The 27528-nt window shown below is 39.7% G+C and overlaps 1 protein-coding gene across 1 annotated transcript in view; it reads right to left on the bottom strand.

The window, feature by feature from the left end:
• Positions 1–27528, bottom strand: part of ADGRV1 (adhesion G protein-coupled receptor V1) — a 414454-nt gene that overhangs the window by 196770 nt on the left and 190156 nt on the right. Inside the window, exons 80-84 of the mRNA XM_084628496.1 lie at positions 25999–26183; positions 25461–25710; positions 25125–25264; positions 24119–24279; positions 21784–21884 (exon numbers count right to left, since the gene is read on the bottom strand). Coding sequence (XP_084484622.1) covers positions 21784–21884; positions 24119–24279; positions 25125–25264; positions 25461–25710; positions 25999–26183 — 837 coding nt within the window. The remainder of the gene's footprint in view (positions 1–21783; positions 21885–24118; positions 24280–25124; positions 25265–25460; positions 25711–25998; positions 26184–27528) is intronic.

Genomic DNA, 27528 nt, shown 5'->3' with positions numbered 1-27528 from the left:
TTTTGATAAAACAATTGGTTTATGTTGATTCTTATTTTATTTCAGTCAGTTAAACCTACCTGTCATGGGGTTGCTGGCCTCTTTAAGAGGAGTCTACCTCTGAAAGGCTACCTGCAGTAAGCTAATTTAAGGGGAATGAGCCTCTCTAGGCAGTTAACTGAATAATGAGCACCTGGGCCTGATAAAAGGCCATCAGGGTGCAGTTGCATGGATGTGCGTACCAAGAGAGAAGTTTTCTCAAGAGAAAGGAGTTGCCAGAGATGATAGACCCCAAGAAGGAGGGCTGTGCAACCCTTAGCTCAAGGGGAGAGACTACATTTCAAGTTATTTGAATTTAATAAGGTAGAACCCCAGCAGGAATTTTGTTTTAGACTCTTTTGGACTCTGGAGTTCTTATGGGGTCCTGAGTGAAGGGAAACCAAGGCAGGCAGTGCCTGCAGCACCACACTAGACCAGCAGGGAGTGCTATGCAACAGGGATGCCATGCAACACCATCTTTAACGAACAGTATAAAATAATAGAATTAGAAGAACAAAATGACTAGCATATTTTAAACTCTGGGTTTTATTTCGGGCCTGTCTATTCCCACTAAGCCTTTAAGACTCAGTGATGCAAGAGCTTGAGAGTTTACTTGGAGAATGGTAACAGCATCCAGTCCAGATTCTTTCACTTGCAGGCTGTCAGCTAAAATCCAGCCTAAGGTGGTGCTGACCACAAGTAGTTTTATCTAATAATTACACAGTGGTTCATGTGAAACTTAGTTGTAACTTCAGTCCAGTTCCTAGGGGACAAGTGTCAATGGCATAACTGACATCATTGCTGTGATGCATTAATCTTTGCTACTTGTTATCCAATGCAAAGACAAATAGAAACATCTTTTCCAGTAGTAAATCTGCTTCTAAAGACCTTCATAGATTAGGTAACAATTCAAATTACATATTCTCCGCTCCCACCATACAATACTACAATATTATTACAGTACCACATGCTAAGAGGCTAAGCACTGTGTTCTGTGAGCTAAACAACTTGATTAAAGTTGTCAATTTCACTTGACACAACCCAGTGTAACCATTAAACAAAAGTAAGCTTTAAAAAAACATCTAGTAGGAAAATATTAATTATATGCATATAATATTTTATATGCATATAATTAATAATGTATAGGTGTGCCATGAGCTCACCATCCTGGAGTGCCCTCTTCTGGCCACTCATGATGCTATCTTAATCTCTCCTTTTACCCCAGGTTTGTTCTGTCTCCCCAAACTTGGAAGCACAGACACCAAGACAGATGTCCAGTTGAGACCAGAGTTGTACTAACGTTGAGCTCTTGAAAATCCCACTCAAAATTTCTAATGACACTCATATCCAAAGCCTTTCCAAAACAATAGTTAAAACCAATAGTTTCTAATTGATTAATGGGTCACGGAACTTCTTCAGAAGAATCCCCAACAATCCAAATATATATATATATACACACACATACACACACACACACACACCTGCCCCCCCACCAGAGACAAGTTAACAAGCCCCAATCCTTTCCAAAAAAGGTCAAATTAACTCTGAGAGACAGTCTGGGTTCAGATGATTCGTGTTCAGAATTAAATTACTGAGTTGGAACAAAGATATTAATTAGTATGCAGTAATATGGGTATTGTATATGCCAAGAGGCATTTGAACATTTGTTGCCTACACATTTTTAGTTAAACCACAGTTATTTTAATACCAGAGTTTTTGACCTGTACTCTGTTTTTCTTCTTTCCCCACAGGAGCTGTATATATAGGGATATTTTGGTCATCTGGGGCTTGATTCATCTTCATGGGCACAAGGAGTGAAATCTGCATCCACATGTGGGGCAGTTCCAAAACTGGGACAGCATTTACACCTAGGGGAGGGCAGCTTTAAATTGAAGCTAGAGCTCCAAAAGGCTATTCAGAAGATGTGTTGATACCTTAGTCACTTGCTTTTCAAATGTTGACCTTTAAGCAGAATGGCGAGGGACTGTTGGGTTAAAGGAAGTGAGTAAAATCTGACTTTGGAAAGTGTAATATGAACTGGACAGTTTTCAAGGTAAACATTTTCTGCAACAAGGAAAAAGACAGAAGGAACTTAATCACTTTGACATATATCTTCTACTTTTCTGTAATCACTATTCTCCCTTGTGTTTCGGACTACATCTGTTTATATGCTTGTACTTTCCCAGTGGGAAAATCTTATTTATTTGAACACAGTAAAATAGAAACTAATCAGTCCTTCCTTTTCATTCTGCCATTTGAGTTGGTGTTGAAGAAGGGGTCAACTGATTATATTACTGGTAGGTATATTCAGGTCATGTGATGCACACCTAGCTAAAAGCTATATTCACACAGAGCTCTGGCTCTATTTCTCACTAATCAGGTAAAATAATCCTTTAATACAGCAGCAGAAAAGTGCAATCTTTATACACAAGCACTACTGAAATAGAAAAAAGGCAGCTTGGCAGGCAGACTTGAGGAAAAAATTACAACCTTCCTACAGTAATAAAAATTAAAACTTTTCCATTCCTGCCCTGGAGGAGTCTGAGAATCAGAGAGTGCTAGTTCAATTAGCTACACTAACAGAAGAAATTCAGCATAAAAACAGGCTCCTGGTCCTGAGGATAAAAAAAACAAAACAAAAAACAAACCACACCCTACAAATTGAAGAATGAGCAGACAATGGTAAGGACAGAGGTCACAAGAAGGGTGAACCTGCCTAATCCTCTCATCTTTTTAATCACCTTCCAGCTTTTATTAAAAGGGCACTCACCCTTAAACCTACAGATAGTGAGACACTACAATATACACCAGTCAGTTCCACAGCTATAAAGGCAAGCAAGCTGTTTTAGCTACTTCAATTAAAACAGAAGCCACTGCACAGAACAGTAAGAACATCAACTTTTTTCAAGATTTCTCTTTGTATTCCAGGGAAAACAGGCAGGCTATGACCAATGAGAAAGCACCTTACAGATCACAGTTACAAATAGGGTTGCCAACCATTCCAGTTTGGCCAGGGGTCTACTGGAATCAGCATCGATTTCCTGGTGACTATTGAAAGCAATCCAGGAGATTTTAATAGGCCACTAAAAGTCTAGTTGGCGGTGCAGCGGGGCTAAGGCAGGCTCCCTACCTGCCCTAGCTCAGCATTGGCTCCTGGAAGCGGCCGGCATGTCTGGTTTCTAGACGCAGGGGTGGCCAGGGGGTCTCCACATGCTGCCCTTGCCCCGAACACCGACTCTGCAGCTCCCATTGGCCGGGAACTGCAGTGCCTGAAGGCAGAGGCAGCACGCAGAGCCACCTGGCTGCCCCTGAGTCTCGGAGCCTAAGGGACATGCCAGTCGCTTCCAGGAGCTGCTGGAGGTAAGTGCTGCCTGCACCCCAACCCTTTGCCCCAGGTCTGAGCCCCATCCCTGCACCCCAAAGCCCTTATCATCGGCCCCACCCCTCAGCCTGCACCCACACCCCCTCCTGCACCCCAACCCTCTGCCCTAGCCCAGTGAAAGCGAACAAGAGGTGGGAGAGTGAGTGATGGAGGAAACGGGGAATGGAGTGACGCAGGGGCATGGCAACAGGGAAAGGGCAGGGAAGGGGGTGGGGCAAGGGTGTTCAGTTTTGGTTAGAAAGTTGGCAACCCTCGTTAGAGATGCAGCACCATCTACTTTAAAAATATTCATACAACCAGATAAAACCCTGAAGTATGCACAAGAACTACTTACACCATCAGTGCTGGATAAGCACTTCATTATATTATGCAGGGTTTATGTTTACAGGTCCAAATGCCTGGCTGGGACAGTGGGGAGATATGTAAAATGACAGAATACACTAAACAATGAGGTACTGATCCAAAGACACCAAAGTTAATGGATAGATTCCCATTGACTCCAGTGGGCTTTGGAGAAAGCCCCAAAAGGAATGGGCCTAATCTGTATGGGCCTAAAAAATCACTCAATCTAAATATGAGTTCATTTTATAATTAAACAGAAGGCTGACTAAGCAGCTCAAGTGAAAACTTCTCTTTAATACAGGTTTGTTTATTTTAAATTATTTTTTCATTGTTAAGTTGGTTAGGTTTTCTGAAGGTACCAGTTCATTTGTTCATTATATGGGGGTCTACTATATAAAAATGATTTTGGTACTTGTGAAAGTAACACATTTTATTTACAAGGGAGCCAGTTTAATTTCTGCTCTCAGAATGTCTAGGGCCTTCAGAATCCAATCAAAAAAGAAATGCTCATTTCATTAAAGAAGAGAGTGGAAATTGTCCTGCTGCAAGAGACATCGCCAAAAGGAACTGAGAACAATGAATTAGGATTGGACTGGGTAGGGCAAACATTTAACATACCAGTTTCCATTAAAAAAAGGCATGACTTTTTAAAAAAAAGTTTGCCCATTACAGTGGACAAAGCTTCAAAAGACACGGATAGTCAGCATATTTTAATATCAGATCTCTCAGATGGCAATAGGATCAACATTGTCAATATATGCAGCTCTAGTAAAAGCTTATTTCTAATACGTAGCAAGATGCTAGGTTAAAGACTAGACACAGCACATGATCCAGTAATGGACAGGGTTTTGTATCTATACAGTAATTCTCCTTTGCCAGAAGAGGAAATCAGCTAGATTCTTTCCCTCACTGGTGACCATTCACACCAAATGGCTGAAGACACAAAATGGCAGATTACTGATTTACACAAGCAGAATTTATGACCCTTCAACCCTAAACTTCAATTTTTCTAAGGCTATATAAGGGGAATTTTCATCTGCCTCTAATGAATCAGATCTTGAACACTGCTGGAAGCAGGATACCACTGTTCATGGCCCAGTGACCTGGTCAGTATGGCAAATACTACTTTCCTATGATATAAGGCTAACCTGACGTGTGATGACAAAAACATTTCATAAGTGATGACAGGTCAGGCTCTTTAGACTACTACTCTAATAATGCAACCAATCCAAAGGAAAGGATAGATCACTGAAACCTATCCAACTAAAAATCAGCACATTACTTGTAGCAGTTTTGAACTAGATTTGCTATGCATCAAAGCAACAAGTCCTTCTGACACTGCATAATGCACATTATACTATACTGGGTATAAAAGCTATATAGCTGGTAACTGCACATATTCCAAATGGAAAAATCAAAAACATAGTTACAATATCAACTGCAGAATGCCACAACTAAATCCAGAAGACTGGTAATATTTGAGAGCGTGATCATTAAAATTATTCTGGTGGGTTGTGAAAGACCGAATGAAGGGGCAGTATGCTAACACACTAGGGTGACCAGATGTCCCAATATTAGGGGCTTTACTGGTATATGCAACTATCCTCCCCACCCCCCCACAGAAAAAAGTGTCCTGATTTTTCACACTTGCTATCTGGTCACCCTATAACACACTGACTGCACAGCTGGACTCATGTTATAACATAAGGAAAACATTTTGCTTAAGAAGTCCATCTTTTGTGGGTGGAAAGAAGAAGAATGCAATTGACAGTCTGAGATGACTAATGCCATAGTTCTAATTTTATCATTGGTACTTGATTTACTGTACAATACTGTCTGCCAGTGAGACAACTACACCACAAAGCTTTGCAAATCTCTTAGCCTAAAAGACAGGTTTCAGAGTAGCAGCTGTGTTAGTCTGTATTCGCAAAAAGAAAATGAGGACTTGTGGCACCTTAGAGACTAACAAATTTATTTGAGCATAAGCTTTCCGATGAAGTGAGCTGTAGCTCACAAAAGCTTATGCTCAAATAAATTTGTTAGTCTCTAAGGTGCCACAAGTCGTCCTTTTCTTTTAGCCAAAAAGGATCAACTGTATTTAAAACTATGTTCAGCAACGTAGCCTAGCAAATTCATTTAAATTGATCCTAGGTGCATATCACAATCCATCTGCAACTGGGTCAATGAGTAAATGCCAGCTCATGGTGCACTAAATTCTACATCCTGTTGTAATTACCAGATAAAAGACTATTGTTTAACTTTGCAAATGTTATTCTTTTATATGTTGAAAACTGGCCTGCACTGTTTGGACAGAGATCTACGTAACTTAACAAGCAGGCAGGAACACCAATTGGAAAGCAGAATTTTAGGTCCTCAATTGAGAACACAGCTGGTCTAGTCCTGTGCCCAGAGAAGATTAGAAATACTGAAAAGAAAATTACAGGAAATAAGAGAAATGGATTGAATTACGCACATCTGTATCCTATATAAAAATAAAGATTTCCACTCTCAAATCAGAGAAAGTTATAATAAATTTCTGTTACAAGAAGAACACAAGAATGGCCATACTGGGTCAGACCTATGGTCTATCTAGCCCAGTATCCTGCCTTCCAACAGCAGCTGGTGCCTGATGTTTCAGCGGGAGTGAACAGAAGAAGGCAATTTATAGAGTGATCCATCCCCTGTCATCCAGTCCCAGCTTCTAGCAATCAGAGGTTCAGGGACACCCAGAGCATGACAGTGTCTCTGACCATCTTGGCTCATAGCCATTGATGGATCTATCCTCTATGAACTTTACCTAATTCTTTTTGAACCCAGTTATACTTTTGGACTTCACAACATCCTCTGGCAATGAGTTCCACAGGCTGACCATGTGTTGTGTGAAGAAGTATTTCCTTATGCTCATTGTAAATCTGTTGCCTATTAATTTCATTGACTGAGCCCTGGTGCTTGTGTTATGTGGGGTAAATAATATCTCCTCATTCACTTTCTCCACACTATTTGTGATATTACAGACCTCCATCATATCTGCCCTTGGTCATCTCTTTTCCAAGCTGAATAGTCCCAATATTTTTAATCTCTCCTCCTACTCATTTTTGTTGCACTTCTCTGTACTTTTTCCAACGTGTTTGATATTCTGTTCTTTATTACAGTTTCAACCAATTTGCCTGTACTGAAATTAGGCTTACTGGCCGTAAGAGCCAGGATTGTCTCTGAAGCATTCTTTTAAAAATTGCTGTCTCATTGCTTTCATCTGGTACTGGAGCAGATTTAAATAATTGGTTACATTCCACAGTTAATAGTTCTGCAATTTGATATTTGAATTCCTTCAGAACTCTTGGATGAATACCCTCTGGGCCTGGTTCCTTATTACGGTTTATCATTTTGATACCTCAGTCTGGGACAGTTCCTCAGATTTGTCATCTAAAAAGATTGGCTCAGATGTGGGAATCTCCCTCACATCCTCTGCAGTGAGGACCAATGCAAAGAATTAAATTTAGTTTCTCTGCAATGGCCTAGTCCTCCTTGAATGCTCCTTTAGAAACTTGATTATCCAGTGGCCCCATTGGTAGTTTGGCAGGCTTCCTACTTCTGATGTACTTACCAAAAAATTGCTGTTAGTTTGTGTTTTTTGCTAATTGCTCTTCAAATTCTCTTTTTACCTGACTAATTATACTTTTACACTTAACTTGCTAGAGTTTATACTCCTTTCTATTTTCCTCAGTAGGATCTGACTTCCACTTTCTATAGGATGTCTTTGTGTGTAATCACCTCTTTTATTCTGTTTAGCCATGATGGCAGGGTTTTTTTCGGGTCCTCTTGTTTTGTTTTTTCATTTGGGCTGTACATCTAGTTTGAACCTCTACTATGGTATTTTTAAAAAGTTTCCATACAGCTTGAAGGCATTTCACTGTTGTGACTGCTCCTTTCAATTTCCAGTGAACTAGCCTCCTCATTTTGTTGTCCCCCCCGCACAAGTAAAATTCTACTGTGATGGATTTCTTTGGTCTTTTGTCCCCCCCCCCCGGATATTAAATTTAATTACATTCACCAAGAAGTTCAGCTATATTCACGTGTTTTACAGATCTTGTGACTTAGGGCTAAATCAAGAATTGCCTCTCCCCTTGTGGGTCCCAGGACTAGCTGCTCAAAGGAGCAGTCATTAATGATGTCTAGAAATTTTCTCTGAATCCCATCTTGAGGTGACATTTACCCATAATATGGGGATAGTTGAAATCCCCCATTATTATTGGGTTTTCTGTTCTTGTGGCCTTTCTAATCTCCCCGGGCATTACATACTCACATCACTATCCTAGTTGGATGGTGAGTAGTATAATCCAACTGCTACACTCTTACTATTGAAGGAAGATATTTTTACCCATAAAGATTGTATGATACAGTTTAATTAAAGATGTTTTCTATGCTTTCTATGTTTGACTCCGCTTTCTTTCACATATATACCACTCCCCCACCAGCATGACGTACTCGGATATTACTGTCTGATTGATTATCATGGTTCCACTAAGTTTCTGTGATGGCTATTGCATCAATATCCTCATTTAATACCAGGGACTCAAAGTCACCCATATTTGCATTTAGACTTCTTGTATTTGTATACAAACACTTATAAAATCTGCCAATATTTAGATGTCTGCCTTCATGTGATGTAACTGAATGGAACTCTTTCATTTGACTGTTTCTCTTCAGTTCATACCTTTGTCAACTTCTATCCTCTCCTGTTTAGTAGGATATAGAGTATCCCTTTTAATAAATCCTTCCCAAGGGATGTTCCTGTCCAAAATGTGTGCTCCTCCACACCTGTCAGCTTTCCCCTAGTCCTTAGATTAAAAACTCCTTCATGACCTTTTTAATTTTACATGCCAGAAGTATGGTTCCATTTTGGTATAGGTGGACCCCATCCTTCCTTTATATGATCCTCCTTTCCCAAATGAAAAGGAGTACTTGTGGCACCTTGAGGACTAACAAATTTATTTGAGCATAAGCTTTTGTGAGCTACAGCTCACTTCATCGGATGCATGCAATGGAAAATACAGGAGGGGGATTTTATATACCCAGAGAACATGAAACAATGGGTGTTACCATACGCACTGTAACAAGAGCGATCAGGTAAGGTGAGCTATTACCAGCAGGAGAGAAAAAACCTTTTGTAGTGATAATCAAGGTGGGCCATTTCCAGCAGTTGACAAGAACGTGTGAGGAACAGTAGGGGGGAAAAACCAAACATGGGTAAATAGTTTTACTTTGTTTAATGACCTATCCACTCCCAGTCTTTATTCAAGCCTTATTTAATGGTGTCTAGTTTGCAAATTAATTCCAATTCAGCAGTTTCTCGTTGGAGTTTGTTTCTGAAGTTTTTTTATTGAAGAATTGCCACTTTTAGGACTGTAATTGATGACCAAAGAGATTGAAGTGTTCTCCGACTGGTTTTTGAATGTTATAATTCTTGAAGTCTGATTTGTGTCCATTTATTCTTTTACGTAGAGACTGTCCGGTTTGGCCAATGTACATGGCAGAGAGGCATTGCTGGCACATATCACATTGGTAGATGTGCACGTGAATGAGCCTCTGACAGTGTGGCTGATATGATTTTGCCGTATGATGGTGTCCCCTGAATAGATACATGGACACAGTTGAAGAAACAGATTGACAGAGCCAGAAGAGTACCCAGAAGTTACCTACTACAGGACAGGCCCAACAAAGAAAATAACAGAACACCACTAGCCATCACCTACAGCCCCCAACTAAAACCTCTCCAACGCATCATCAAGGATCTACAACCTATCCTGAAGGACGACCCAGCACTCTCACAGATCTTGGGAGATAGGCCAGTCCTTGCTTACAGACAGCCCCCCAACCTGAAGCAAATACGCACCAGCAACCGCACACCACACAACAGAACCACTAACCCAGGAACCTATCCTTTCAACAAAGCCCGTTACCAACTGTGTCCACATATCTATTCGGAGACACCATCATAGGGCCTAATCACATCAGCCACACTATCAGAGGCTCATTCACCTGCACATCTACCAATGTGATATATGCCATCATGTGCCAGCAATGCCCCTCTGCCATGTACATTGGCCAAACCGGACAGTCTCTACATAAAAGAATAAATGGACACAAATCAGATGTCAAGAATTATAACATTCAAAAACCAGTCGGAGAACACTTTAATCTCTTTGCTCACTCGATTACAGACCTAAAACTGGCAATTCTTCAACAAAAAGACTTCAAAACCAGACTCCAACGAGAGACTGCTGAATTGGAATTAAATTGCAAACTGGACAAAATTAACTTAGGCTTGAATAAAGACTGGGAGTGGATGGGTCATTACACAAAGTAAAACTATTTCCCCATGTTTATTTCCCCCCCACACCCCTCCCCACTGTTCCTCACATGTTCATGGTTTTATTCATTTAAATATTTTTCATGCAATTTTTGTTTTATTTCCTCTGGGGAGATAAAGCAGGTATGTTATGTGCTCATAGGAAATAAAACAAAAATCAATCTCTTTCATGGCCTGTGTATTATATGACTTGTTTACATTATTTCTTATTTACAAAATGAAATAAATTTTTTAAATGATTTTAAAATAGCAGTTTTGATTAATATCTCTTTTGCAAGATCAGGCAAAAAAACAAACAAACAAAGAAATTACAACTACCAAAAAGTAAAACTCAACTGCTACCTCCAGATAGAACTGCTGCGGTCACAAATTTATCTACACAAACTTAATTACAGCAATGAGTAGTTTGGTCTTTATGAATATGTTACTCCACCACTTCTGGCTGCAAATTGTATCTCTTGTTTAGGACAGCATCTGCTTTATCAAACATGCAGCATTCAATTCTTCCCTCAGTTGTACCCTTTATCAAATTCCATGAAGCCAGATGGATGATGTAGGTGTTGTCAGACATAGAATTTATAAGTGAGAGAAGAGTAATCAGGGTGGGGAACAGCGGGAGAGGGTCTCCATTTCTTTCCACCAAGGCACTGGGGTGGAGGTTGAGGAAAGTCTTCAGTGGACAAATGGGGAATGGGAAATTTGCCAAATGGAAGCAGCAATGGAGGCACCTAAGCTCACATCTAGACGGGGATGGCACAAGGCAGGGTTGCAGTGGCTAGCACAGAATGGAGGGAGAAGAGAGGAGGTAGCCTCCAGTGAACAGGAGGGAAAGGTGAGCAATGTGGGTGTGATGCTACTGGCAGTGTCTGAGGGTATGTCTACGCTGCAATCATGGGATGCGATTGCAGTACATGTAGACATACACAAGCTAGCTTTCATCTAGCTAGCTCAGGTACTGGAGCAGTGAAGCTATGTGGGCTTCAGAATGTGCTAAAGTAATTAATTACCCAGAGTTCCAGCGGGCTGTACAGAATGCTCAGATACAGGTGTTGTGTTGACTTACCCACTCCTGTTCCAAAGCTAGCTAGATAAAAGCCAGCACAGGTATGTCAACACGAGAGACATACCCAACAAGTGTTTAGAGATGGCAGCACTCCCTGCTTTACAGTGAGGCAAAGTCAGACAACTTGGGAATGCTGCTGTCTATGTCCTTTCACATGTGGCCCCCCAAACATTTATAACAAAAATGAGCTGCAAGGCAATAAATCTCAAGCAGTTGTGCTTTGCAGTGATAAACAGACTATCCTTGACACCATCAAGGAGGATAGGGTATTGTGAAAAAGCGAGAGATGTGGGAGTACAGAGTGACATCATAAACACATGGTATGGCGTTGTTCATACATCCAAAAATTTTGACAATCAGTAGGAGACAAGCAGGAGATACCAACAGGTTCTGCTCTGATGTTACATTATGTTTCGTAACTGAAATGGGGACCAAACAAGGTAAGGAGTGAGTATCATTCCTAACAGTGGCAAAAACAGTGATACGTAGGCATTAGAAGGGTGGCAAGTCATCAGGAATATAAATAAATAATTAAGTAAATAAATATGTTAGCCGATATACAAATAACATGTTAGTTGATGAAAAAATGTATATTGTTAGGGATAGTCTAGTTAGAATATCTGAAACAGTTCTCTTCATTACCAGCCGGATCACTCAGCCAGAGTTAAGTGCATGAATTCCCCCTTCTTGTACGGAATGATGTAAAAGTAACAGAGATACTTCACCAGCACCATTTTTCCTGACCTAGACCTGACTATCAGGAATCAGGGCCTGCAGCAGAGCCAGTCTCCAAGCTATCTAACAGGTACAGCTGGCAGATAGTTGGCTACACCAGTGCTACCCAAAGTGGTGGTCAACGGACTGGTGCTGGTCCGCGAGCCATCAGCTGCCGGTCTGCGCGCACATTGGAAAAAAAAATTGCTGGTCCCCAACATCAGATAACTTGAGAAGCACTGGGCTACACAACCTGACTGGTGGGAAGAATCAGCAGATCAGCTCTTAGGCACAGCAGCAGTTTGGTGGCTGCTCAATATTTGCCCATGGGCTGTGATTGCTCTTGCCTTGTTCTAGTTCTGTTCCTGCCTTGTTCCAGACTTGGGCCCAGCCCTGCCTCAGAGACAGTCTTGCCTCAGATATTCTCCAGGTAACTAGGCTCTGACTCTCAGCTCCAATTCCTGACTTTGGCTCTGACATCTGGCCTCCTGTTCCTGGCTCCTGACTCCTGCTCCAGCCACTAGGCATGACTGCCCATGACCCAGTCTCTGACAGAGCTCCCTCTGTAATTACATGTAAGCTATCTGTTATTTAGGTTTGGCTCTTGTCCTTAAAGGTCCATAGTCCCAAAGTGCTTCAGGTTTATGCTAAATCTCATCATATAGTGTTGCCATTGAGAGCTTCATTTGCATAGACTACTTACCCATTATTTCTTTAGAAACATTTGGGAAGTCACCATAACGATAAATAAATTTAGATTTAGAAAGGTAATAGGCTCCCAGCAAGGCTCAGAGAAGGTAAAGAAGCCTTACCTTGCGGCCAAAAGCTCGTTTCTAAGAGGCAGGACTCTGCTCAAGGGTCTGCCTTAGTGCTCTTGGCTCCCCTCCTGTGGGACTTCACAGCAAGACGCAATGCAGACTGAGAACTTTGCTGTAAGAGCCATCACAGAGAATTTTATGGCAAGAGACAGTGCAGAAGACAACAGCAGAGCTTAGTGACTCTGGAGAGGCCCAGTCTACCCTGCTCCTTAATACATTTGAATTACTAAACTGGGTTAGGTGACAGTGCCTCCAGACAGGACCCGGCATGGAGCTCCCTTGGGCAGGGAGATAGACCTGCAAAGACACCCTTGGGCTACTACTTTTTGATCCAAATCACGAGAGGAGGTTAGGTGGATGGGTGAGATGGTAAGACCAAGGGATTACTGTCTGTACAACATTCTAAGTGGCAGGTGGGAAGGGAGTTAGACTACTGCCAAAGTTATGAAGAGGATAGGTATTTTACTCTTTACTTGCATATATATTCTGTTGATGTGTTTTCCCAAGGTTATGACTCTTCACGCTAACAAAGATTTCCTTGACTGTACGCAGCCTCAGAATGCTTGCAAGTGGGAAAGGGTATCCATGGAGGGTGTGTTCAGTTTTCCCCGGGGTCTGGGTGGGTGCTCTAATGGGTTGAGTTTCTTAAGACATACTGAATCCAGCTCTTTTTGCTACTGTTAACCATCTGGCAGAAAGGTTACATTTTGGAATTAACCCCAACAGAAATGAAAACACTATGGCCTTAAAGAATGGAACAATGGAAAAATAGCTGCACTTCCATTTAACTGGTAAAATAGCAGCAGTGCTGAGGTTGCATAACATTTTTTTAAAGTGCAGTATTAACTTTCAGTTTCCAAGCTAAACGTGTGTGTTCAGAAATCTTCAATATTTTTTTATACATCTCCCTCCTACCTACCCTGCAAATAACTGGTAGATATTTACAACCATAACTCCAGATTAATTTGTTTTGGGTTGGGGGATGCAGCAGGATGAAGGGAAATGGAGAATTTCCTTATGTTATGATGTGTTTATTTTTTCAAGATCAAAGATTGTTTAGTGGCAGGATTCCCTGTAGAACTTCAGGGTCACAAAAGGACAATGGTAAAGCTTTCCAGCTCTGCAGGATTAAACCCCAGCCTCATTATGTGACTTCTTCCCTTCCACGCCCCAGTCCATGTTCCCTCATTTCGTCTTTTGGCTCTCTCCCTCCTGCTCACTCCCAGACTGTCCAATGCGCCTCTTTCCCCCTCAGGAATCTCAGACAACTTCCCCTGCTTCCATGTGACTCCCTGCCACCATGGTCATCCACATTAGGCTCCTGTATGCTTCTTAAAATTCACAGTGCAGCATTAAGAATTCTGTTAGATCTAAGGGAGGTAATTCCTCTAGCACCCTCCAAAACTAGTCAAATCCCAAGAATAAACAAACAATTCTACCAAATCATGGATTAGCGACAAGGAGCATGAGGTAGTACCTTTTATTGGACCAACTTCTGCTGGAGAGAGAGACAAGTTTTTAAGCTTACACAGATGTGAAGAAGAGGTCTGTGTGAGCTCAAAAGCTTTTCTCGACAACAGAAGTTGGTCCAATAAAAGGTATTACCTCACCAACCTTGCCTCTCTAATATCCTGGGACCAACACAACTACAACAAGAAGGCAGACAAATAGTGAATTGTAAGAAATTTTAGTCTTATCTTAAACTAAAATGTTGAAAAATTCCATCTCTAACTCGGGTTATTTTAGAAAAGCAATTTAAGAAGAAAAATCACAAATAAATGACAATCAAAGAAAAAACTTATTTCCTCTGAGATTTAATAACTTAAGGGTTTAACACAGTGGGCCTCTCTCTTCCTGGTGAGCCTCCACTGAAGTCAATAGAGTTATATCAGGGTGAATTTAGCCCAGTGGTTTAAGTGATTATAATTACTATTATTGGTAAGACTAAGTGAACGATGCTGCTGTGTTATGAGTGTCTCTTTTCCAAAAGTTTTTCCTTTACCTTTTCAAAGAGGTATTTTATTGATTAGGAGGAGTGGACTAATAGAACAGGGGTCCCCAATCTTATTCATATTTGGAACCACTTATCAAAATACGTACATCTTCTCCTGAATTAGCTCCACTCCCAGCCTCCCCAAATATAAATCCCGAATCTTTACATCCTGTACATATATGGATTTGTTACATGAAATAATAATATTAGGACAATGTTAAGGAAACAAATGAAAATAAACTCATTAGTACAAACTAAGGATTCAAGAAATAATGTGTTTCAGAAACTGAAATCGTGCTATTATATGTCAGCCTGGATGCAAAAAAACAAGTATTGGAAAGATCTTGGTTTATATATCTTTCAACTGAGATGGACTAACTCCCATAAACTTGATCTGCTACATGCAGAAACATCACTGCTCAAAGACTTGCAAAGGCTTCATTATTACACTAGAAGGAGGCCACCCTGGAAGAATTCTGTTGAACATAGAATTCTGTTGAACATAGCTTGAGAGCCACTGTTCAAGACAATGAATTATTATTTTCAACCATGAACTGGTACAGTGTTGGCAGTGAAAGTTTAATCAGCAGTTTTGGTGAAAAGATTTGACTGCCACCTACAGTTTGCCATAGTTAATGCATCTCAATTGAAATATATACAAAGATCACTGGAATCCTAATTTTAACATCCGGGGTGATGTATTGCCACAGTCCTGCAAAGTCCCAAAATATATTCTTTCCTGAATCATCACTTTTGTTCCATGATGACTAGAATACTATATCTGGGTATGAATGCAAGATACTCAAAATATGAATGCATATACCTAAACAGTTAGTGCCAATTTCATTTTAGAGAGTTACAGCTGAAACTGGATTATAGAGGATACCATTATGTAAAAATGTAAAGTCCTTTTACCATTAATCTAAACCTTTCCTAAACACATGCGACCACAACGCAAGCAACCTAAGTCCAAGATAAAGATACTTCACGCTTGTCTCTCAAAGCTTGCACTCAGATACATAGTCTGAGATAAGCTAGCCACTTACAGCTTTTTTCTGTCCAGTTGGCACGATGCAAGCTTTACTAGCTGTTCTCCCAAATGCCTCTATTAGTTACTGTTTCAAGGTTAAAAGGATAAAAAATACCAATGTTCTGATAAATGTTCAATATAAATACAAGGAACATTTTAGCATTGACTTTTTACACAATAACTGTTCAAACATTCATTTGTTTCTTAAAATGAGCTCCCATCATACAGGCTCATTAGTCAGCAAAAATCAAAGGTCTAGGTTACCTAATAAACTTCCAATGATATGTATACCGTTTAAATATTTGTAGCTTATGTTACATCCCTCATTAGTTCTCACCTAGCTAAGGTATACATATATAGTTTTTAAAAATCTTTCATCATAACTCTATTCCCCCACAACCAGGGCCAGTCCTACCCGACAGGCAGACCATCTGTCTGCTTATGGCAGCACAACTGAGTGGGTGTCAATATCCTTTCAGCTGCTCAACAGCTGAAAAATTCAGCTGGCTCCTACTGATCAGCTCCCGCCATCTTTCCCAGTGCTCCGGAAACACTTTCTCCTTCTGAATGGCTGCTCTCCAGCTGGCTCCTCCTTCCTGCCTAAGCAGTAGCTAAATGCTTGAGCAGCTGCCCCTGCAGAACAGGCCTTTCTTCTAATGCTTACACCCCACCCTTACTGGCAGCTTTACAGCTGGTCCACAGAGCCCCCAACACAGTGGAAAGGGCAGCTGGAGACCCCGTTATGGATTGAGGGGGTGAACAGGAAAAGAAGCTTGATACTTGCTAAATACATTTTAGAACATTCCTGGATTTTCACATTTTGAAAATGACTCAAATTAGATAGCAAGGTTAACAGAATGGTAGCAAGCGTTCAGGGGAGGAAACCACCACATATAGAAGTTCGTATCAAGCAACAAAATGGCTGTCCCATCATTTTTCTGGCTCTTCTTTGTATTCCCTCAACTTCGAAGTTCTTCTGAAGTGGTGCCAAAAACTGAATACAATATTCCAGGCACCACAAACATTTGAACATAGATTATTACCTCCCTACTCCACAAAGTTATGCCTTTACATTGGCAGCACGGACTTCTTACACTGCCATATGGTCTTGCAAACCTTCTAATTTGCCATCCACTATTTTCTGTAAGTCTTTCTCCATTATTGCTTCCCGCCTTTTACCCTTCCACTGGGTATATGTGTTTCATATTAGTTTTCCATACATGTATTAACTTGCCTGTTCTGAGGCTGATTACGGGAAAAGACCAAAAAAATGAAGAAAGAAAACAAATGCAGTTCACAACCTCATCTTCCTCCCCAAAATGCTTAAATACATTAGAAGACAACAAAGATGTGAGAGAAGTTGAACTAACATCACAGGTATCATCTATTGGCTGCTGACCTTCTGCTAGGAAGAGGGATATATGGGTCTTAACTTCTGAGATCTTTGTTAGCATAAGAACTGCCTCTGATCTTTATCCAGAGGAAAAGCTCAAAAGTAGAGCTGGTCAGAAATTTTCTGAAACATTTTTCAATAGAAAATGCAGATTTCTATAAACCGAAACAATCTGCAGAAAAGGAACAGTTTCAACAAATCTCCAGATTAAAAAAAAAATTTTTTTTTTAAAAATTGTGGAAACATCCCATTTTGACACTTTCCAACCAAAGTTGCATTTTTTGGATCAAAATGACTATGTTTCAAAATTTTCGTTAATTTATATTTAAAACAATTATACAAGAATACAAGAATGGCCATACTGGGTCAGATCAGTGGTCCATCTAGCCCAATATCCTCTCTTCTGACAGTGGCTGGTGACAGATGCTTCAGAGAGAGTGAAGAAAAGAGGGCAACGTATCGAGTGCGCTATCCCACCATCCAGCTCCAGCAGTCAGAGGTTTAGGAACACCCACAGCATGGGGCTGCATTCCTGACCATCTTGGCTAATAGTCATTGATGGACCTATCCTCCGTGAAATTTTCTAATGCTTTTTTGAAACCAGTTATATTTTTGGCCTTCACAACATCCTCTGGCAATGAATTCCATAGGTTAACTGAGTGTTGTGTGAAGTAATACTTCCTGATGTTTGCTTGAAACATTACTTTCATTGGCTGACCCCTGGTTCTTATGTTATGGGAAGGGGTAAATAAACACTTCCTTATTCACTTTCTCCACACCATTCATGATTTTATAGACCTCTGTCATATCCTCCCTTCGTCATCTCTTTTGTAAACTGAACAGTATCAGTATTTTTAATGGTTTCAGAGTAACAGCCGTGTTAGTCTGTCTTTGCAAAAAGAAAAGGAGTACTTGTGGCACCTTAGAGACTAACCAATTTATCTGAGCATGAGCTTTCGTGAGCTACAGCTCACTTCATCGGATGCATACCGTGGAAACTGCAGAAGACATTATATACACACAGAGACCATTAAACAATACCCGCTCCCACCCCACTGTCCTGCTGGTAATAGCTTATCTAAAGTGATCATCAAGTTGGGCCATTTCCAGCACAAATCCAGGTTTTCTCACCCTCCGCCCCCCCCCCAAACTCACTCTCCTGCTGGTAATAGCCCATCCAAAGTGACCACTCTCTTCACAATGTGTATGATAATCAAGGTGGGTCATTTTTAATCTCTCCCCATATGGAAGCTGTTCCATACCCCTACTCAGTTTTATTGTCCTTCTCTGTACTTTTGCCAATTCTAATATATCTTTTTTGTGATGGGGCAACCACAACTGCAGGTAGTATTCAAGGTGTGGGTGTACCACACATTTATATAGTGGTATGATGATGTTTTCTTTCTTACTATCTATCCCTTTCCAAATGTTTTTGACTGCTGCTGCACATTAAGCAGAGAACTAGCCACAATGACTCCAAGATCTTTCTTGAGTGGCAATAGCTATTTTATACCCCCATCATTTTGTATGTATAGTTGAGATTATGTTTTACAATGTGCATTACTTTGCATTTATCAATATTGAATTTCATCTTGCCCAGACATCCAGTTTCGTAGATCCCCTTATAACTCTTCACAGTCAGCTTTGGACTTAACTATCTTGAATAATTTTGTATCATCTGCAAGCTTTGCCACCTCACTGTTTTTCCATATCATTTATGAATATGTTGAACGGCACTGGTCCCAATACTAATTCATGGGCGACCTCACTATTTACCTCTCTTCACTGTGAAAATTGACCATTTATTTCTACCCTTTGTTTCCTGTCATTCATCAGTTACTGATCCATTACAGGCCAAAACAAACAAAATCTTTCAAAATTTTGAAAATAAAATGTTCCAGTTGACTTGATCCAAAAACATTTTTGGATTATCATTCTGTAAAAATGTGAGACTGTTTTTTGGTCCTGATTTAGGACAGATTGGGGGGGGGGGAAAGGAGTTGGAAATTTCATGGGATGGGAAAGCCATTTCCCATCCAGCTCTCCCCATCAATGACAGACAAGTGGAGATGTTGTGACAAAACATCAGCAATTATCATCTGACATACAGTACTAGACTGCACACATCACATAATTGTGGTATGTCAATATGATGTCACAGCAAGATAAAAAGAAACAACTTAAGATAGTACTTTCCCAAAACTCTAAAAAGGACAGAGAAAAAGAAAAAAGAATGCAGCAACTTTTTAAACTGAAATAATTCTATCTTTAAATTAAGAAAGAAAGAAATCTGTTTGCCAAGGATTTTCCAACAGAAGTTTTGGAGGCAATGAGTGGGTCAGAATACCAAACATCTGTTTTTAGGTACTGGATATAACCATGCTTGACTATTCCTGCTACATTTTTTTTTGACACAAGAAACCCCAATTTGTCTGCTTAAGGCATCTGAATATTGTCTTCAATCTAAAGTTGCTAAAATTATGTCCTGTGCAAATACTGCTGCCAAAGTCAGAGTGGTTGGTGAACATAGCCAAGTAAACTCTAATTATGGAAGATGGGTTTCTAAAGATTTTGTATGAAAATAGCTAAGCCAAATCAGAGAGCCAAGACAGGTCACAGACATAATACAAACAGCATTATCAGGCTCAACGCAATCCTATTTAGGGTTTCAGGTGACATGTCTTCTTTCACAAGTGTTTCTGATTTGTTTTCTGGGAAACTCAATATCAAAGCTAGCCCTTAACTCTTCAACTACGGAACATAATTACAAAAGTTGTACTAATTTCCTTAAGAAGTACTCTCTTCGTTAGGCCAAACTGTTAAAGTATTTATTGCCCAGCTGAAGCACCTGTTTGTTTTTTTTTAAATTTTCCTTTCTTCTGTTCAACATGCAGGAACATGGAGCTGCTGAACCAGGCACTCTTAAGGGCAAAAGCCTGCCAACAGGCAGCTAAAGAGGTATATGTGAAAGCGCTCTTTGGAAAAACCCACCAAAAAGTAGAGAGACAAGGTGGGCAAGGAATATGCTTCATTGGACCACATTCTGTTAAGAGAAAATAACTATTGATAGAAGTTGGTCCAATAAAAGTTTTAAACCTTTTATTAAGGCAAAATTACAATAAAATATTAATGTATTACATCATATGTAACTTATTCAGGATCATGTTAATATCTAAAGAACCTGGCTAAAGATTCTGGTTTGCTGGCTGGGGAGCCTCCCTCCTCTGAGTACACTAGAAATATTTCTAAATACTTATTATCTTTTTGATGCTTTTCTTGTGTACATACTTGGAAGGAAAACTTTTCCATTATAAAGACAGTCCATATTTTACTATACCACAATTCCATAGGAGGAGAAGGGATCACATTTGTTCAATAATTTTGTGCAATACACAGTCTAGTTGCTAACAATAAAGAAATTAATTCATCATTCTGTTTAAAATGTATATCCTTTACTGGGGCATTAGATAAGCTGGTCAGGGGTTCTGTAGGAAGCTGGCATTTTTGCAATCAATTGGGTTAACAATAGACCATCCAAAGACTGAGTAAAACTCAAACAAGACTAAAGACCAAATATACCTATTCAATAGCAATTGCTGGATTAAAAAGAAATTTAGGCCACCAAAAATAAAACATCCCCATTCATCCAGACCACCTTAGCAACTTTGGACAAATTTTCTAAATTCGTGTCACGAGGGCCCTGTCCCTTAGATACTTTAATCAATCTTCAGGAATTTATCTCTAGGAAATATCAAAGTGACTATTTGTTTTGCATAAGAGCTAAGGTTATTCAATTAGGACAGCTGTTCCTGTGTACTGATTTGAAATCATACCAAGAGATATGTAATAATGTTGATAATAAATAAGATCCCATATTCTCAATATTCTGCATTCTTATCCTTGCATAATTACAGCTTCCTACAAGTTAGTTTGAGAGGAATATGCATTTTTATATATACATATACACAATACACACGCTAAAACATTTGTGCTTTTCCTGTCTCCACTCCACTAATTTATTTCAATAAACCATGTTGTTAGCACAGATACTGTTTCATCTCAGCTAGTATTTTATGTTCCCACTCTCCCACCAAAAACTCGACTTTACCAGCTGTAGGATAGATACTCCAACCATCTATTAGTTGTATTGCTTAACATTGCTTGGAAGTATATAATTTTGACTGAAGAAGGGGTGCAGAAGCTCACTGTGAATGGGGGGGTGGAGGGTTAGGAGGGGGAGCGAGGGGAGCTACTGAGAATTGGAGGGCACCAGCTCCAGGCTGGGAAGGTGGGGGTCCCCCTCAGAATCCTGCGCTTGCCTCTGCCGCCACCCTGGGTGTGTGTGACTTTATGAAGAGGCGGAGCCCACACACTATTTTCCAGAGTGGAGGTGTTAGCCCCCATTGACATTTTGGTTCCATCACCCCTAATTTTTCACTTAATTATCAGTACAGTTTATTTATGTTATATATCACAAATTCTGACTTCACACACACACACGTGCAATATCTTGTGCTACTCTGTCTCTCTCTCATTCTCTCTTTAAAAAAAAAAACAAACCCTCCTGCTCCGCTCAGGAGCAACTACGGGGAGATGGGAGAAGAAAGAATGTCTGTACTTGATCAAAATTCAGAGACTTCAAAGGTTTTTTTCCCCCTACCTGAGAACCCAAACAGGCAACCATCATATGAGTAAGAAGTTTAGCTGCAAACATGGAACACCTGGCACAGAAAAGATGTGAAAGAATTGCCAAAGTGAAACCTGTGGGAACAGAAAAAACAGGATCATTCTAAGAATCACAGACAAACATTATGTCAGATGGCAGAGTAGTTTTGGAACTATTACATAACTAAGGCCCTAATCCTGTAAAGACCTTACGAATGTGCTTAACTTTTAGTTCCCAATCAGAATACTCAATTGCACTTATAATTAAGCATGTGCTTAAGTTTTCACAAGTTACGGGCCTAATGCACAATGTAGGGCATTTCTGTGCTTGCACCATTTTCACTTTATTTGCATTTCATTTCTTTAGTTACTGGAATGTTAGAACTAACCAATAGCCACAGATGCAGCAAAGGGGAATTTTCAGTGTTGAAATGAACGCACAGTGCTTTATACAGTGCAGCATTGCTTTATGACAAACAGCTGTACTAGTCCTAATTCTGAATCCCATGTTCCATCTGTATTGTGTATGGACCTTTTGGACATCAGTACTGGAATACGGTGACAGAACTCTTCTCTTGACCCACCGTTAGTTGGTGCTAGGGTCTGCTGACATACTGCAGCTGGTGTGGCTTGTTAACTCCACCTTGGATATGAAGACGATGGAGGTGGTTTTCAGAGGACAGAGGGAACAAAGATAGGGCTTTCCTTCATGATCTATTCTAGGAATAACCAAGCTCAGGGAGGAACCTTAGGCTGAAGCTCACATTGTATTATTGTAACTGAGTTCCCAGTAAACCCACTCCCCAGGAAGAAGGCAAGGTCGTATGTTAACCCAGGACGTGTGTGCTCTGTTGAAGACATGGTAGGGACACAGTTCACTCACAGGTATACATTCTGAAAGCAGGAAGTGGTGGATTGTGGCACAAATACTCAGCTGTGAATTACTGTGTCACTAGCTAGTGATATCTACAATAGTAATGATGAGCTCAAAAGAAAACATTACAGGCCTGAGAGCCAAACTTGGAGTCAAACAGGGTATTCCTTCAATATTCATCTTTTTAAAATATCTGTTACTTCATTCTTAAGTAGGAAGAAAAGATTTGCTGTGAAAGTTCCTTACAATTCCTAAATCTAGAACTGCTGGTTGATGGTCTGTTTACCAGACGTAAGTCTGAGTTTCACCTAAAGTATCCTACTGAAGTCCATTCAACAGGAGCAACTTCATAGAGTAAGGGAGGCAATGATAACATTTCAAGTGATTCTGAGAATATTCTTTTATCAGAATGCAAGATTTGAACTAAATTAATTGTGTGTGACAATATTTGTTTAAATGTTTAATTGTCGGGTGACTTGCCTCTTCATTTCCAGGCAGGTAAAGAAATAAAATGTATAGTTTTGTCTGTCCTTGCACTCAGAATGGGAGAAGAGGAGCATACAACATATCTTTAAGAATTCAGCACATGCTTTTTTGAGGGATGAGGAGAAGGGAGTTTAGTTTTCATATTCTTAATTGGTCGAGTGCAAAAAAATTTCCTGAGGTAAACTATATCTTAAAACCCATCTCTATACGGGATGATTTAAAGTATCCAAAGAGGGGGTGACTTCATCAGAACAAGAGGACTGCCTCAGACCTCCTGTAAATTTGGTTCTGAAATTTCAAACAAGGGGCATCCTTCAAGCCCACACAAACCTCCTTTTACCAGATCACTGCATTCGATATTTTTCACAGAATATTAGATTCTTTCGATGTATTTATTATATTCAACTTCCACTGATGTCAATAGTAATTGAGAGTTCTTGAAGCATCAGGCTGTAATTACACCAAAATATTTTTGTGCAATGAAGCTTTCCTGTTCTCACTTAAGCAGTGAGAAGGTACAACTATTACAATAAAGTGCTATTAAAGGCTTATAAAAGTTACATGTATGGAAATGGAGTTTCACTCTATCAACATCAGAATTCACAGAATACAGCTACAAGACTTATTCTCTCATATGGATTACTTGTGGTAACACACTGAACTGATGAACAACATTTGAAGACAAAGAAGTATGGCAGTCCTAATAGTGGCACAATCAGAAGCTCTGCCTCTTGAATCCAAGTCCAGCAGTGGACTGGAATTATTGTGCAGGCATTGGAGAAAGAAGATCTTAGACAGTCATTCTGAGACAGATGCAGTGCTAGTGTACACCCAGTACTTTGCTGCTCAACTTCAGTGGAGACTAAGCAACCATTTTCACTCCTTTACAGTAAAGATGGTTCACCATAATATTTTCTTCTTTAACAAGATCACACCAGTCATAAACAAAAATAAGGCTGTATCAACTGACCTGAAATACAGATGAATCCAGAAGAGAAAAAAGCTTCATTGTATGAGGACAAGTTGTCTGTCTGGGCATACACAGCGTAAATGGACATGTGAGAACAGGAGCATTGTACGTAGTCTGAAGTGTCATCAACCACTTTGCAGAACTGACTATCAGACAACCAGCTACAGCAAAAACAAAAGATTCACAAAGTCCTCATTCATGAGTGTTCATGTTGAGACTGATTTCTTAAACTAATCAGAGGCTGAAGCTAAAGTGTCTTTCCTAATCCTGGAATAAACTGGTAACTGTCTAGTTTTACTTCTTACCATTGAAAGGCATTTATCCAAGACACGAGACAACCAGCTACCTATGCATCACTGTACATTATGCAAGTATTGAAGAAAGTGAGCTTGTATATTTCTCATACTAATCAGACTTCAAAGTGACAGCACAAACGTTACTGTAACATTCCCGTAACAACCGAAAATACCAAGGCTACTTCAAGATTTTTTTTTAATCTTCCATGTCTTCCAGATGCAATCATCAAAATGCATTGTCTATTTGGAATGAAATTTAAATACTGTTTCCAACTTCCTTTTACCCTTCTCTAATTGAAAAAAAAAGTATACACATTATTTGGAGAATGCATTTTTCACTAAATAATTGTCACAGTAGTGGGCTGTATGCATGTGGTCTCAGTGGACTTGGAAAGAGATTGATTGACCATTGTAACATGGTCTTCACAGACTTTCAGTAAAATAATTTTCTGTTGTGATGTGATTTCCATTAACTTGCACTAAAATCATGTCCCCATGTAGCAGGGTCCCCATGGATATTCCATACAACTGTCCCCTTGTCAAGTTTTAAGATCCTGCAGCAAACCATAGAGTAGCTAGAAACTCTTAAGAAAATGAAAATTATTTTGTAATGGAAAGTATAAGGCAACCTGAACATAGTTACCCCATACATACCACACACAGATCTATTATGGAAAGGGAAAAGCTAAATTGTGATTTATAAAATCTACCTTTCTGCAGCCTGATTCCAAAGGAGGCACAGAGATTTATGTGGAACAATCCGACTGTCTGCAGAATAAATCCGGTAGATAACTTCATTGTTGTCTTTCAGTGGATATGAACTCTGACCCTTCAAACTCATTGAAAAAATCTAAGACAACATAAGCAAGGTAAATATGTATTCAAAATTAAAAGTCAGTGGTCAGTGCATAAATAAAATTACACCACATGTACATGCACAGACACAAACTATGATACACTATAAACATTGAACATTGTTTGATCAAAGATTAATAACTGAAACTTACATTCAAATCCCATAAAAAGAAGCTGCTGCATTTTCATACCTTGTTTTTTAGAGCAGTTCTTTTTTCACCAGTTATAAACCATTGTTGGCTGCTGTATTCTGTAAACTGTACAAATTTACAGTTCTCATCTCTAGGAGGGGAGGAGGCAATGGAGACCTCTAACAAGCGCTCAGGAAATCTGATTGAATCCCCATCTTTTCCATCAAATTTGTGTCCATTGATTTGCTGAGGGTACCAGTGGTGGGCCATTATTGCAATGTACGGGCAGCTGTCAAGGATGGTTTTGCCTCTGTTTGAAAAAAAAGAAAAAGATCCGATAAGTGGAACAGTCATTTACCCTTTCATTGCAGGGAGTGCAGTGAATACCACATCCTACTATGGTGCCACTGCAGTGCTTTGTGGGAATACTGTAGAATGGTGTACATCTCTGTATATGGGTAATACATCAAGGCTAGTCCTCATCTCATTTACTCTGAATGTGCACTCCTGTCTAATATATGTAATTAAAGCCTGCTAGGACTATGGCAGTCTATTGTCAGATATTTCTACCACATTCTGTAAATTAAAAAGTATTTACTTTTCACCAGGTGATCCACATTTTACTCCAGTCGCGAGGGAAAAGGCAAATTTCTCAGTAACTTCAGCAAGCAGACTGTAGCCCTGTGTATCTTTGCGCTTTGGGCTAGCAAGAGCACAGAGTATCTCATAGAAAAGATTTCGGCTTTTATCAGTGAGCATCTGTTTTTCACCTTCAACCATTACCTAACGCAGGGGAAAGAAAGAAAGAAAATGGTATCACTTACAGCAGTATAAAAACAATCATTTCTTGATTTTCAAGAACTAGTATTTACGACAATACAAAAACTATGTCAGGAAGATAAATTAAATTAAATATTTAAATTACTTAACTACATTTATATACTGAGAAATGTCATCAAAAGGGAAAGTTAATTGATCAAATCTTGGGCCCCAGTCCTGATAAACTCTTAGGGATCAGACTGTATGGAGCTCATTAGAAGACTGGAGCTGTAGATTGTCTGAGAATTATTTCTCAAGCCCAGCATAACCAAAATTTAGATACAGAAGGATCACCTTAGAAACACACTTGAAATAGAAATTCATTGTTTTTTAACAAATTATACAATTGTGTCTCATGTATTGTTTTGTTTTCAGTAACTTTCATTTGTTTTTGCAGTACAATATTTTATTGCTTTGATCTACTCAGTTTTACATGTAATTTAATTAATTGTAATAAAGGCAGATTTTCTACTTGCCAGTATGAATTAAAAAGCAAATGCTGCTAATTAGGTTCTCTCACTGTGAACCCACTTTCAGTACAATTTTCAATTTTCTCTCATTTTAGTTCTGAAGTTTTCATTTTTCCCATTTTTTGCCACCAAGATATAGGACATAGTCTATTGTCAAATGTATATAATAAAAACATGCTCAGTAAGAGGAGTTAGATTAGTAAGGAATTGTGTGGAATTTACAGTTCCTTCAAAAATTCTGAACTAAGCAAAACCTCATTTCAATAGCTCTAATGCCACCATTATAAGCAATTGAGTGTTGTCTTTAGTCAGTATTAGTGTACTATTTTGTGTCTTGGAGCTAGATTCTCTGGTACATTCTGGCCCCCATGCACTACTCTGGAGGTACAGAGGGGCCAGAAAGCAGCCGAACTAGGCCAGCTAAGAAAATTCACCTTTTGAGGGAAACACTTAGTTTAGTGCCAAAATATTCAGCTCCTATGTCAACCTACAACTCCAAGACCTAGTGTAAAGTAGAGGGGAATGCAGAGGGTATGACAGAGGCATGGTGTTCTCTGGCAGTCCCCAGCTGGTGTACTGTCCCTGGGGAACCACAGTGGAGGTTAGAGTAGCTCATAGGCCAGCACAGATCTATCCTGAGAATCAAGAAGCCATAATAAGCTCTGTGATGCCACTGCACCAAGGGAGAACATCCGATGAAGTGAGCTGTAGCTCACGAAAGCTTATCCTCAAATAAATTTGTTAGTCTCTAAGGTGCCACAAGTACTCCTTTTCTTTTTGCGGATACAGACTAACACGGCTGCTCCTCTGAAACCTGAGCGTTTATATGTAATTTAATT

The sequence above is a fragment of the Lepidochelys olivacea genome (assembly GCF_965140295.1).
Source record: "Lepidochelys olivacea isolate rLepOli2 genome assembly, chromosome: 5".
Taxonomy (NCBI): domain Eukaryota; kingdom Metazoa; phylum Chordata; order Testudines; family Cheloniidae; genus Lepidochelys; species Lepidochelys olivacea.
This window is presented reverse-complemented; position numbering and strand designations above follow the sequence as displayed.